Here is a 14900-nt window from a genome sequence, read left to right on the forward strand (position 1 = left end):
ACCAATGACTGTTGCAAAATAATTGAGTGCAAATATAAAAGGTTTCTGGGGAAAAATCGTTAAATTTTAATTACTATTAAAGCAATTTAATTATATTGATGTGATTACCCCTCCGTCAGCCAAGGCCCTATTGACTGTGCCGAGATCCCTGGTCGGCACCCAGCACTCCCCAATAAGACACTTCTTCGTCACATCCATGTTAAACATATTCATTGTATGATATATTGCTTTCATTTTCCTGATCATCACGGTCCACTTGGGAATTTCCCGGGCCACTGTAACTAATACTCGCTGCCGGTGATCGTCGGTCTGATTTAAAACCTGAGAACAATTATCTTATTTAATAATTGACAATAATAAAATTTAAACAAATAATTAGTCGGGTATATGAGTAAATATAATATGGTCACTTATATCTGCAAGCGGAGCAGATTGAAGCAGTTAAATACAGTAATGACCAAAAGCTCAGGTTGGTAAAAGGTGCTTCTTCTCCAAATAATATTTAAGTGCTGTTGTACTCTGAAGCAGGGATAACGTCCCTCAATTTCAGGAGAATGTTTTAGACATAATATTATTTGTACCCGTTTGCCATAGAAATTATATTCTCATACATTCATAAACCTTAACTGGTATGGTCTAGTAAGAAAGCACGGGGCGTGATGATTTTTGGTCCCAACAAATGTTTGTTGTCCGTTCTAGTTTCTGTAGAATTCAGAACAAGGCGCGCCCTTCATTCAATTTAATCAGTTACAATGTTTAGAGAGTGGAAAAATAGTGATGGTCAGTAGGATCTACTCCTAGGTCAAACATCTCCAATTGAGTGATGCTCAAGGACGACTTAAAATTGGAATTTTTAAAAGTTTTGAATGTGTTCACATGGGAATTTATGGAATGGATTTGTTGTGAGAGAATGAGGGGTGAATACTCCGTACATTCCAGTTTTGACCTGCTGGCTATTCTAACTGTTGAGCTGGAAAGAAATGAATAAATCAATAACATTACTGACCATGTTTAAATCTTCTAATCTTGTTTTGACCTCGGTGACCATGGTATTTCTTTCGGCGAGAGTGCAAGGGCATGGATAAAGAGTTGCATGAAACCCAGAACAAACCTTTTTCACTCGAGTTTTTAATTGTTCCCCTTGGTAGAACGCCACGAACACCGTTTTAACTAAGAGTTTACCCTACAAAAGGAAACTTAGAATTAAGAATATTATTGTTGTTCTATTAGTTAGTTGTTATTAAGTTAGGCTATTAGTTACTGGGAAATACTTACAGTTGTTGGATCCAAAAGGGGTTCTTCAATATCGGCCCTTCGGAGAAATACATTGCCTCGGGAGATTCTCCACAGCATTCTCTCAAAACTAAACACTCTTTCCCGGGGCACTACCCCAGCTACAAAACTGAAATCCCAATGTATTGAATTAAATAAATAATAAATATTTATAAATGGATACTATCGTTATTAGGTATTATTAGTATTAACAACTTCTCATTAATCTTGGAGTAAAGTCAAAAGCTATCCTTCTGAATTGTTTGACAACACATATTTCTTTAAAGGTGAGATTTTACTCATCCAAAAAGAGACAAGGAACAGAACTTGCCAAGAACAGAATGGAGACATAGTACACAACTTAACAAGTATATATTGCCTCAGTATTTAATACAAAACAAAGTACCGTGGCAGTCTTTACCGTTTTCAAACAGTCTTGATAGAGAATAGAAAAATTGACACGTTTTCTATGGACTTTTTCTTTGAAAATGGACAATCTTTCTATTGGATTAGAAAACTTTTGAATAAGGCATTACAGTTGAGATATTCAACATTTCGTTAATGCTATTTTCTCGTTTCAATAAAGTAAGATGTCTAAACTCAATATCTGGTCTGAGTCGCCCACAAGATTCAGTAATCAGCCTTTTCCTGTTTGACTTTTTTTTTTTCTTCTTCTTCTTTTTTTTACTATGACGGCTTCTGTAATTTTAACTTAAGAAACCCTTTTAAGATGGAAAATTCTTAGATGAAGGAATATTACATTTTACATTATCTTTGAATGTACATTAACATGTCTTGCAAATATGTATATAAAAAAAATCTTACCCTAACTGGGTCCTTGAGGAAGGTTCATCTCCAATCAGTGCCCGGCTGACACTTTCACCTTCTTGCTGTTGGAAACAAACACTCTGGAGAAAACAGAACCTATGGACAAGAGGCGCTAACACAAGCAAACATTGACCAAACACCAAACTAATCGCAAAGCAATTAAAATTAGTAAGCATTTTACTTTTCAATCATCTAATAAAAACAACAATAGAAAAGTAATTTATTATCTTCAATAAATATTTACAAATATTTAACCGTTAAGTTATAAAATCTTCGCTCTGCCAAACTAATTAGCCAGCGATCTTGCAATCATTGTTCTATGGTTATAACAATAGAACAGTACCGGTTAGCAGCAGTATAAGTTTGCAATTGCTCATCTTAGTTTGGAAATCTGTCGATAATAAAAGATGAACACGATTTTTATACTTGGTTCAATAGTTCGGAATTTTTAACTGAAAAATAGAAACAAGTCCTAAATCAAGAAAATTAAAAAGTTAATTTTTTTAAGTGGAACTGTGTTATAACTCTTCTGTTGCAATATAGATAATGCACAAGAAAACTTGAATGATTTACACAAACTTTCTAGTTGCGCTCATTAATCATATGATTACAGATTTTGCTCCTGAGAAAAGAACGCCGTCCAGTCTCAATGATCGTAAGCAATAGTTCTGCGCGAAGCTCTTTACTTGTGACTTAAAAGCGGTGCCACTACTATATTTACATAATTCAGTATTTTTCCATATTCAATAAATGAGGCAACTTAAAATACAATCAATTGGGACGAATGACATTTTAATAACATTTATCTAGTTTGTACAATCACCTGAAGAGCAGTTGGTTTATCTTCTAACGAATTATACCCAGTTTAGTTTGTAAATTTATGAGTATTATGATCTACTAGAATTAATTGTTTGATTTACTAGAATAGATTACATTAGTGAACGATGTTAGTAAGATCGATATACGAACATAATCAAGGTGTGAGTGAAAAAAAATAAAAGTTAACACAGATGTGATCCACATGCATTCCCTTGAAATATATACAGTGCAACGTTTACAAATGAAAAATCGTATTTGGTCAATTTCTTGTAAGAGGATATTTGGCGCTTGCCGTCTAAGCCCATTGGCTGCATTCAGAGGATTTATCCTTCGTATCCTTGATTTTCTACACATACCAAGCTTTCTTTTCTTCAGTTCAATTTTTTTCATCCACCTTCTGAAGTAGGATATCACGTTTGTTAAGGGAATTTGACTTCCACATGTGACATTAGCCGACAGAATCTGATGAACCTTTCTCTAAGTAAAAAAGAAAATCTGAAAACTCGAATGCTGCGGCGGATAAAAGCATGAAAACAGTATTCAGCCGTTTAGACTACCATCTATAAGATTATTTACGTAATGAAAGCAACTCTCTAAAATACATTCGGTATAGAGCTTTACAGAATTTTAAGCAGATTTGCATTTTAAGATATAAAAAGGATGAGACATTTTTATTTTATTTTGCTAAAGCGAGATATCTGAAATTAGTGGCTTATTTACAAAATTTCCTCTATTTTCTCATAACTTACTTCTAGAAAGTTCACATCCTCGTCAAGCTCAACAGAAATAAAACTTCAATTAGCCATTTACCTTAGACTATGTAAGTAATTTCATTAAGAAAAAAGGTGGTAGCTCTCAGAAATGGCCTGCTGATTTGTTCCCAATAGAAACGTTAAGAAGTGGTACACTAGCAGAATATAAGAATTGCTCTAACATTTTGGAAAATCCGACATGAATTCAAAAGTGGTATTAATAAGTTATGGTATTTTCAGTTGAGGTAAGATGCAGCAAGTTTGGGAAACAATAGCCAGGAAAACTTCTGGAATAAATATTTTCATAAATATTCTCCCATAAAGAATGGAACTCCTCACGAAAAGATACCATGGTTTAAGCCAATTATGGCAAAAGAATAATTGCTGTTAATTATTTTTTATCCTATTGTAAAATAATTATTAATGATGAGATTATCAATAAATTGGTGGAAGGCCCCCACCAGGCTTCCTCGCCAAGGCCTTCTAACTACACACTGCCATTCCTGGGAGTAATGCAACAGTTATTCATCTCGGACAGTTAAATTTAATTAACATGGTTTTTGGTTATATTTTTTTATCCGCCTGAAGATTGTCGAAACGTCAACAATAGTTTTTTTACTCTCCGCCCAAAAGCCGATGCCCGATTAATTGTTAATTTTACTATCAAAATTTGACCTTTGCGGATTAAAAGCTGCTTGACAATCAGGAAAAAGATTCTACCTTATTTTTTTTTCGATAAGTTCGCTGAGTGTGATTGAAAAGTATGGGAAATTTTGTCTTGAAGCCGCTTTATTTAGTGTGAAGTATACATTGAGATAAAGGACTAACGTACTTCGTTGAATCCGCAGTGCTGGAAACTACCTTTCACGTTTACAGCACTGCGGTTACAACCAACAAATTATTTCATTTGTATTTGTTAAGGGCTGAAATGGGGCGATAAGCTCCAGTATCCCTTGGCTCCATACACAGTACGAGAGGTTTTAGACGACGAGGTTTTAAACAGCGCTACTGATCAAGTTGTTGATGCGCCGTAAAAAAAAAGTATCGCTTTTTTTGAAGTGCAGTTCTGGATGTGGGCAAAATATCCACATACGGCTGCTATCCTCTCTTCTTTCGACTCAAGATATTTTCCAACCAAATATTTTTAGATTTGGGGATAGTGGGAACTGGAGAGTGCTAAATTAATAGGAATAGTGGAAAATAGGTGGAAGTTACAAACCATTCTAATTTCAATTTTTTTCCCCCATTGCCAAACCACCTATGTATATGAGGCAGTCGCATTATGATAATCCATTCTCTTATCACGAAATTTTCATTATTTAGTCCAGAAGAATTGCGTATTATTAACCAGATATTCATTTACTCTTTGCAAGTAAGTAATAAAACTAATTATTTTTGGATTCCAGAAAACAGTGGCAGTGACTGCTTCGGCAGTTGAAATCGAAATTCCCTTATCAGATTCCTGTTTATCCATTACAGGAAGTTCTCTGAGATGCCTACTTTGAAAAGTCGAATGAAACATAAATATTAGTCAGATCAAGTTGACTATTTGCATTATTCGTACCAACAATTAAAAAAAAAAAAAAACTACGCCATCCAAGTGCACAAGAATAACTTTTCCCTACATTCTAGTGGCGTGAGGGTTTTTATTAGATCGTTCCTCAATATTTTGAGAAAGACTTAACAAAAAAAAAGGCAATTGGATTAGACGCGAAAATTAATACAACAGCTAAAATATCTTTTAGTAGACACACTTTAATTGCATTTAAACTTATTTTAAAAATTAAATTTTTTCGTCGAAAAAATTAGATTGAATTTGATGAAACATAGCTTAATATAAACGAGAAATTGCAATTCCAGTAATTATGAAAGTATACGCAATACCAAATTATTGATGACACATAAGTCAGAATCACGCTGTAAGTTGTTATCAAAATTATACTTTGTTCAACTGTTAAATAAACCTTATTTCATAACTTTCCTAGATATATTTTTTCTCATTAAAAACTAATAAATTGGCAGAGTAAATTTTTCAGAATTTAATAAACCAGTTTTCAAAAATTGATAAAGATTTTCAAAAATGTTGCCTCAGTAAAGCGTTTACTGAAATTTATAAGTTAACGAACTAGGTATTGACGATTACTGTACTAGTGTCTGCAGTAGAACGTATTTTTTCTATTGTCAAGAAAGACCAATACATATTTACTTTTAAATATTAGGAGAACGCGACTGACAGATAATTTGAGCATTAAAATATATGGTTTTCTAAACTCAATCCGATTTGCAAGATCAAGCCTTGCATTCTTAATTAGGTGCAGTAACTTTACTTACTTCTTGGAAGAAAGCGTCAGTCTTTTCCAGAACATTTCTTAGTTCGGTCAGTTCTACAAAGTTTGATCTGAGGTTCGTCGCATTATGGCTTAGTTCTTGAATTTCATTTTCAGTGCGCTCCACTTGGGCCTAAAAACACAAATACCACAGAAGTGAACGGATATAATTAAATAGAGTAAACATAAATTTTTATTTATTTTATTATTATTGCAATGATGGAATATTTCTGCAAGTACAAAGTAATTGTCCATTCATTTGACAGAAATAGAATTTTAGATGTAATGGATAAATTAGAAGGCAAATTATTTTAACTCCTAAATAGAAAGATTTTCAATTAAATTTCCTGTAGAATTATATAAGGCTAAATATGCCTTACATAAATTAGAACAAAATACAATGCACGACTTACTTCCAAATCGATGAGCTCTCTAGGATTTGGTGCTTCTGGAATCTCTTGCAACTCAGGAATGCAAACATCATCTTTTTTCACTTCCGCAGCGATGTAGCGCAGCTTGCGTTCAACTTCCTCGCAACGTCTTACTTCTGACACAAATTTCCTTTGGAAAGCACTCATCTCGCCGTTAAGCTGAAACTCGTTAATAAGTAGAGAGGTTTTGTCCCTAACTCACTCGCTCCCTCAGAGGCAGCCAGAATTTTTTTCATGCATTTGTTTAGTTTCACAAGTAAATGCATGGATTTTTCATTTTAGAAATGTTTCATTTATAATAGAAGAGAATCTCTTTCTTGAAAATAACAGGGAGCAACTAGTAACAGGTTTTGACTGAGATCCACGGAGAATAAGGAGTTCTAGCAGCTTCAATGAAATGCTGCACAGCACCGACAGCAGCTATAACGGTTCTAGCTGAACATGCAATAGACCCGCTACAGGTCCCACCAATTCTCATTTCTGTACAATAAACTAGGTCTGTCTATCGGTTCTTTGATGCACTTTTTGTGGTTACTCTTATATTTAAATATATTTCAGAATTTTTATCAGGGAGAGTGAGCGCATGCGCCAACAGCTCAAACCAATTCTCTCAACCGCTCTTTTTAGGACAAACTTCAAACTCTCAATTTTCATTGTGAGGATCATTTTCATCATCCCTCACAGCTAAAAAGCGGATTTGAAACGCGTTCAGGGTGAATGTTGATTGACACGAAGATATGTTATGTGACGTTTAAAAGAACATCTGCAACTGTCATCTAAGGCAAGGAAAGGACTGTGGAGATGTTCGGATACTGTTACGAGCTATTGAGGTCGAAAAATATGATCTAAAAAGGACAAATCGGTAGGGTTACAATGACAGAAAATGATCAACACGATTTTTTTAAATTTATTTAGAAAGACTGGGTCCGAATGTAGAAATAAATTTCTATGTTCCATAAATTCTTCTTCTTCTTCTTCTTCTTGAAGCCAATAAGTTGTGTATTTACTCGTACTTCAAAGCTTGCACTTGCCAGCACTAGGATTGGCCCTTAATTCTGGCAAGAGAACAAATATCTATGAGTTACAGCTGCTTTTGGGTCATGAAATGGAGGCCAGCATTCGGTGGCAAACGACTATAGCCGTCTGTGAAAAAAAAAATCATATCATACTAGCCCTTTTTGATTGTTTCAGAGATAAGATTATACTTTAGTTTAGTTAAGGTGTAAGAACTGGGTTGCCTACTTTCTAAAAGGCTTGTTTCTAAACAGCTGTTTAACTAAAAGACCATTAGAAATGATGAAAATAGACTAAAGAAGAAGTTCAGAATTCATGATGCACCAATCTAGAAACTTACATCTCTAAACTGAACGATGCCTTCCTCGCCAAGCAGATTGACAGAAGCGTAAGCAGCTTCTGGCTGTATGAACAGCTGACAAAGAGACATCTGCTCGCTTCTGAACAAACTGCCCATTTTCACTTCTACCTGAAAACAAATATTAAATATTTTTAATTTATAGTTATCCTCTGAAGCTCATTTTTATTTTTAAAAATCTGACAAAACCCTCCTACCACAATATGCATAATTAATTTCTCTTGACTCATAATTTGAACTAAATAAATAGTTGACTTCAATATTGTTCAATAATTCTATTGAAGGAAGTGTAAAGTCAGAGCTTCCACCGCATTCAATAAATTATTGTTCACAGAAAATATTTTCAAACCTACTTTAACATTCTTTATGTCCAAGTTCAAATGAATTTTACTTGGCGACTGTACGAAAACCAGTACAACCACGTTGTACACCTTTCTAAAAACTTGGTTTATTTCCCCGTACGTTTAAGTCATGGAACAACGAGGAATCACACGTCTGTTGTATTTGTTCCCTCTGGTTGTTAAATTTTTATAAAGTTTGCACAAACCATAAAGTTGAGATGAAATTTTAAATTTTACAAACAAAATGGAGTAAGATGAAGCTTAAGGTTTCAATAATAAATTTAAATTCAAGAAAAACGAATAGCAAGGAGTATCACGTGGTTGCCGATATAAATGGATTGAAGACAGGTTCTAGTATTGTTCATTGTTTTAGTGACTGAAATCATGACTAAAAATCAAGACTGAAATTTACGTTATTCTTTTCTTCCTTCTGAAACAGATTCTTATATCGAATGACGTCACTGATAATGCAAGCTATGCCCTGGCAGCCGAAGTCAAACACACATGTGCATTAAGTTTTCAAAAAAAATCGTTAAAGCTGCTGCTTTATATATATACATAAGCATACATATATACTAGACATACACACATACATATATATAATATATATGTATTACATATTATATATATAATATGTACATATGTATGTATGCTGGTTCCAAAATGTTGAAAAAATCTTCAAATAGTAGTGCAAATATGCAAACACTAAATAATATCATAAATTTAACTATTTAATAAACAATATTATCTTATCTCTAGGAGAGTGTAGGTGGTTTAAATGGTATCGTTTGTCATGTTAGAGTACTCATCAAGATAGCCTGGTAGTTCTCAAAATTAAGTTTCGACATCTAATCAAGCATTTCCGTGAACGAGATCATTTTCGATACGCATCTATGATGTTCCTTATTTTAATACATCTAGTTAATCATTCACTTACACCAGGTGTGTCAAACTGGTGGCCCGCGGGCCGCATGAGACCCCCGAGGCCATTTCTTGTGGTCAACGTTGTTGTGAAATAAAATGAAAATATAAAAAGTTTTTACGAAGGAAATAGCGCTTAGAGGAGATCGAGGCAACATCGTACACACGATTCCCAGTTTCCGTTAACTACTGAAGGCGAGTGTACACGTGGCCCAGGGCCTTTCCTGTGGGCTTATATAAACGTGCAGACATAGTTCCGGCGATGTTTGGAAGTCATACGAGTTTAAAAAAAGTTAAGAGTTAAAAGAAGGTAGAAGTAGGTATTTCCAAAATATTTATATTCTTATTTAGTTGAGAAATATCCAAAAATGACTGCTGTAAAAAGTTTGTGTTATTTTTGGAGTAAGTACTTATGTCGGCAACTATTTCCGTCCATGAAATAAAATAAATCAGCATACAGATCAAGATTGACTGATAAACATCTATCTACCTTAATGAAGATAGTCTGTTCTCAGCCTTTAAATCCAGATATTGGAAATCAAGGAAAAATTTGTAAATATGTTGTGGCCCATGTGAATCTTGACTGTTGTACCAAGTGGCCCGTGGTTTAATTGAGTTTGACATTCCTGACTTACACGATGGCCAACTGCTCCGGATCTCAGGAGCCCTTTCAGAATAGGATAGATATAATGATGCTAAGGTGGCATAGTAATACAAATTTCTTGGAACTTTCAAGTAGATTATATTTGGCCTAGAGAGTAGATTGCTAAAAATGCCCACAAGGGAACTACATCGACTCAATGTTTTCTGCTAAAATACAAATCCAACTGGACCAATCTAAAACAACACCTATGTAGAACACATACAGAAAACTTAAACACTTACATTAATTTATTTTATTAATTTTATTCATTAATTCATTTTGCTATTTTTATAAAAATGTTTTAATTCTTAAGATCAGAGCAAGTAACTGTTAGATAATAAAATATGGCGACAGATCACTTAAGGGAACTCTCACCCCTGTTCCACACACAGTCAGACTAGAAACTTATTTTTTGTAAAACAATGTTTTAACACGATGGCAACACTTGCGAATGGAATCACCTCGGGTAAATCCCCGCTGCGCTAATAATTACATTATAATAGGGCTGAGCTGCTTGTTCGAAAGCGAGAGAGTTTCCGTGACACAGCTGGACTGTCTATGACACCATTACAGCAGATGCCAGTTTGACCCTGAGTTTCAGGAATCGGCTAAACTACACTCACCTGAGAGTATTGAAGTCAACGTTGCCAAGTAGTCGATTATTAGACTGGAATGTCTAATGAGCCCAGAGGTAAGACATTGCCCTTATCAGTGAAAAGTAGGGGACAGAGATAACGAACTCAGGTAACTAGGAGGGGCACAGTTCCATCAGAATTTATTTTTACGGCCAAATAAAAATAAATATTAATTCATTACAAAAAAGCAACGTCTCCTAAACTATCAAAGTTTAGGCGTCACGGTAGCTGAGCGGTTAGAGGCGAGGTCCGCAAATGTGTTTGATTCCTTATCAAGGCCTTGGACTTTATTTAATGGTGTTATAAGAAATTTATAGTAAAATATGTTTGGTAGTCAACTCCGTTCGCGACACCAAATTTGATGTACGTAAAGCTGCCTGAAATAGTAGGCACTATATCACTTTTACATTACAGTCAACAGTTGAAAGCCAATAAAACAGTTATTCAACGGAAAGATCCAGAGTTTCAAACCATTTCCGTCACGCACTAATTGTATTAATTATACAGGACCTACCGAAATGGAATGAAACTGGTGAAGATTAGAAAGAAAAAAGAGTCAACCTAAACTGTCTCAATTAATCAACTTCTCAAATTAAATACATCCTTATAAACTGCATTTACTTTATATCACAAAAATCACCACTCATTTAAATCGAATTCTAAATGTCAGGACAAAACCTATTATGACACGATATCGTAACCCTAGTCTAGAGAGATCTTGAATTCGCTACCATAAGTGCTGCTACAAACCGAGTGTGGGAGTCCAGAGTTTTGGCTTGCTATCCGTTGATGGTACCCCGTTTGAATAGCTTCTTTAAAAAAAAGTAATGTAATTTCGAACTGAAATTTGTTTTTCATATTTTAAATTACCATAACTTTTGCAAAACCTAACCGATTAAATTTTTTTTTTGTTTTTTTAGGAGCTCAAATACTATAAAAATATGCAAAAAAAAAGATAACGTTCCATTTGAAAAAAAAGTTGGATGCTGTATATCGGGATATTGGGGTTTAAAAAAATGAGTCAATCACAGAAAATAAACTAGGCTAAAAATGATTAAATAAGTGTTTTTTATTTTTTTCGAAATTTCCCGTCGCTTAAAAAAAAGAGGGTGGAGCATATAACTCTGGTCACCCTGTACATGTAATTCGAGGCAATCTGTTATTTCCGGTGAAAACACAAAGTGGAAAACTGCACTATAACAATACCTTCATTTAATGCAGTAGAGTAAAAAGAGAAAAGCTTGTGTGAGAGAATCTACGTCATTATGAAAATCCTCGAAAAAATATGCGATTAAAGTTGTACGAGATGTAACTATGTGGTGAACAGTTCACACCTTGAACTACATAGCGTCAGCTGTATTACTTTCTACCAAACACACAGATCTATTATATTTGTTTGCCCTCATTAGCTTACTTCTCACACATAAGCCATATTATACTTCTGATGGCGGCAGAATTGTAATTCGCAGCACCCTAACTGACATGTCTCTAAATTGGAACTTTGTCATCCCGCCAAGGCTGACTAAACACAACCATGAGAACCACGTTCCGGCTGGTAAACAACGAAAATAGCGAACAATATAAAACACTTATTCTATATATCATATTGTAAATACCGTAGAGGTACATGTGCCCGGTCTACGTTTGTGCAAACAAAATATGAAAATATATGTGTTCACAGAAAGCCTTTCCTAGACCTTAATTGAATTCTCTATAAAAAATGTTTCAAACAAAATGTTTAAAAGTATGTTAGTGCAATGAGAGTAAGTAGTCAAGAAAAATTTTACATCATTTTTGAGAAAATGTTAAAAAGTGGTAAACCCGTGATATAGTGCAATTAAGGAAAAAATAATTTTTTACCGCCAACTTTTTCGGACGGGTCACTAAGCAGAACCAGTACGAAATTTTAGATTGAACTTCCAACGTTTTTTGAAGATTCATTCATGAAGATTTGATGCTTTCATGTCTCTTATTAGATAACTAAGATTCTTGTGACGTCACTCTCACATAGATGAAAATTATACCTCACTTCCTTTATACAGATACTAACAGTCTAGATAAAAAACCTGTCACTTTTATTTGACAAAGTTTATTTTGTTTTTTTGAAAGAATAAAACATCGTTTCTATTCGTAAAGCATAGAAATATGGCAGAAGCGCCAACATACGGCCGGTAGATACAGGATGCTGAATTTGTAGATTCTCGGGAGAGAAGGAGTCCGAATATCTCGCTTAGTAATGTTCAGAAACCATTAATTATTAAATGGGAATCTTTAAACCTAAAAATTGTTATCCGATATATTGCTTTTTTTTTTTGACATTGAATTTTCACCCTACTATATTGCAATTGAATTAATTTCATTAACTGAATAATAAAAAATAATATGATAATTTAAATGAATAAGAAAAAAATTATTTCAATCAATAAATCAATGAGCTCAAGTGAGTAATTGAAGAAGCATAGATGACGCGTAGACTCGACAATCAATCGTCTCTTTACATAATTTATTGCTATCACCCTGTTCTAGCCAATATGTAGGAACTTTATTAAATCACTCTCTACAGAGGCACTCACTATATTTTTGTACATTGAATCTTCTACTCGTCATTAATTCAATTTTTGCTCAAGTTAAAAACGTTTAAGAAAACGTACTTTAAGGAGAAAATTACTTTACTATAAAAATGATACTGTACTAAGAATTTTCAACAAACGGGGAGAAGATTAATTTTAACAATTACAACGGGTTAATGAAACTGAACCTCGGAAATTAGAGATAGCTTTAAAGTCACAAGTAACCAAAGAGAAGAATAAAATGACTTGTCGCTAGCACACTAATTCACCTACATACTGAACTATACTTCATAATACATAATTTACTTCAACATAATATTGTTTTCCAAAGGTGCTTAGCTCTAATTTACATTTCACCTATACAGCATTTGATCACTTATCACGTCATAAATTATTATAATTATTGTAAAAGTAAATAATTAATGAAAGGATAAATGAGGGTCATTTTTATCAAAAAATCAGATTAAAAAAGAAGCAATAATTTTCCTCAACGAAAAAACTTTTGTCTTACATTTTTTTTTTGACTGGGCCAAAAAAATACAAAATAAATCAGTCCTCAAATAAAATAAACTGGTAAACAATCTCAACAATTTTATCTTATCTATGTGAACTCGATTGTTTAAAATTGTGATAAGATTAATAACATTGTGTACTCACTTGAAAATAATTGTTGTTACTAAATCTTTGCCATTGATATGGAAAGTTCTGTCCTGAAATTTTATCCACAATTTTGTTCTTCGAAGATGTGAATATTGTACTTTCGAATTTTTAGAGTATGTTATAGACCACTTGCCCAAAGAACCGTAAGCAATAGTGCGCATGCAATGTGTAATGTACTGGCTGTACTCAGCAGAATGCAGGGCCAGATGATTGGAGAGGGAATGTATGGTGGGGTCTGGTCTCGCACACAAGCCATACTTTTTACGTTATCTATTAGATGTTATTATTTTTTATTTTTTTGTTCATCGACTATTAGCCCCAGAACGATGTTGTACATCGATATTTTTTTTTTTTAATGATTTAAGGCGCATCAGCATCTAAGGTTATTGGCGCCCGGAGCTTTTTCCAGTGCACTGCCGGCCTCCGGACAGTGTTCTCCCGTTACAGACAACACTGTCCATCGCCGGACAGTGAGCTGTAAGAAGCTCCTAGAAAGAGGGTTGTACATCGATATCTTTATAAAAAGTAGAGCTCGATGTGGCCAACCGTTTGATGAGCAAGTGCGCGATGAAACTATTGCACCCGAAAAAGAAGATTTTCAATTTACAAAATTCAATGAATTTCAAAATTCACTACCACAAAAAAAATATAATGATATGAATATACATCTTGTACACACGTCGTTATTAGCTGCCTCTTTTACTTTTGGTTTAAACTTATGTTTATTTACAAAAGGACCTATTCCACTAAAAAGGCGACTGGGCAATAGGGAAAATTTTCAGTCAATCTAAAAACATCAGCATGGCCTCCAACGTCTTTCTAAATTACGAAAATAAGGCTTTGTTTCTATAATGCCACTTAAGTCTGATTTTAAAAAATAATAAGAGCGGGCCACATGCGCTTAGAAAGAAAGCTTTATTACGAACGACCTCTAAGACAGGTCGTAACCGCACGGGTAAGAAAACACGTCCACACTGGCTACACACAATCAATATTGTGGGACCATTCCCTATGAGCAAAAAAGAATTTACAAAAAAAAAATACGATTATAAAATATAAATAAAACCTGTAATAAATTAACTATTAACAATGAGTGGTAATATCATTAGCAAACTGTTGCCATGACAAAGAGATAACATACTTTTACATTGAAATGTCTCGGTTCTCAAAAGACGAAAAAACAAAATCACGTAGACTAAGTCACAAACAAATCTATAATAAATTTTAACTCTAAAAACTGCTCAAATTGTAAAAATAACTTTAAAATTAAACAAACATTGCAAGTTCCAACAACTAAAATTTCTTTGAAATTAATAGAAATAAATGAAT

At 33.9% G+C, this 14900-nt stretch overlaps 1 protein-coding gene across 7 annotated transcripts in view; it reads right to left on the reverse strand.

Moving 5' to 3' along the window:
* The window catches only part of Vha100-2 (V-type ATPase subunit a family protein Vha100-2), a 25689-nt gene extending 11941 nt beyond the window's left edge, over nucleotides 1-13748 (reverse strand). Inside the window, exons 1-9 of one of the 7 annotated variants that reach the window (XM_074139203.1) lie at nucleotides 13569-13748; nucleotides 7784-7912; nucleotides 6412-6588; nucleotides 6003-6131; nucleotides 3669-3695; nucleotides 2098-2162; nucleotides 1276-1402; nucleotides 1007-1183; nucleotides 109-321 (exon numbers count right to left, since the gene is read on the reverse strand). In XM_074139203.1, coding sequence (XP_073995304.1) covers nucleotides 109-321; nucleotides 1007-1183; nucleotides 1276-1402; nucleotides 2098-2162; nucleotides 3669-3695; nucleotides 6003-6131; nucleotides 6412-6588; nucleotides 7784-7900 — 1032 coding nt within the window. In that variant the 5' untranslated portion in view covers nucleotides 7901-7912; nucleotides 13569-13748. Of the gene's footprint in view, nucleotides 1-108; nucleotides 322-1006; nucleotides 1184-1275; nucleotides 1403-2097; nucleotides 2197-3668; nucleotides 3696-6002; nucleotides 6132-6411; nucleotides 6589-7783; nucleotides 7913-10329; nucleotides 10482-13568 lie in introns of those variants that run through there. The other 6 variants (XM_074139202.1, XM_074139208.1, XM_074139206.1 and 3 more) reach the window with 6 other exon arrangements.
* Between the last annotated feature and the right edge of the window lie 1152 nt (nucleotides 13749-14900).

The sequence above is a fragment of the Rhodnius prolixus genome, unplaced genomic scaffold, assembly GCF_049639745.1.
Source record: "Rhodnius prolixus isolate KJV_2025 unplaced genomic scaffold, Rpr scaffold_23, whole genome shotgun sequence".
Lineage (NCBI taxonomy): Eukaryota > Metazoa > Arthropoda > Insecta > Hemiptera > Reduviidae > Rhodnius > Rhodnius prolixus.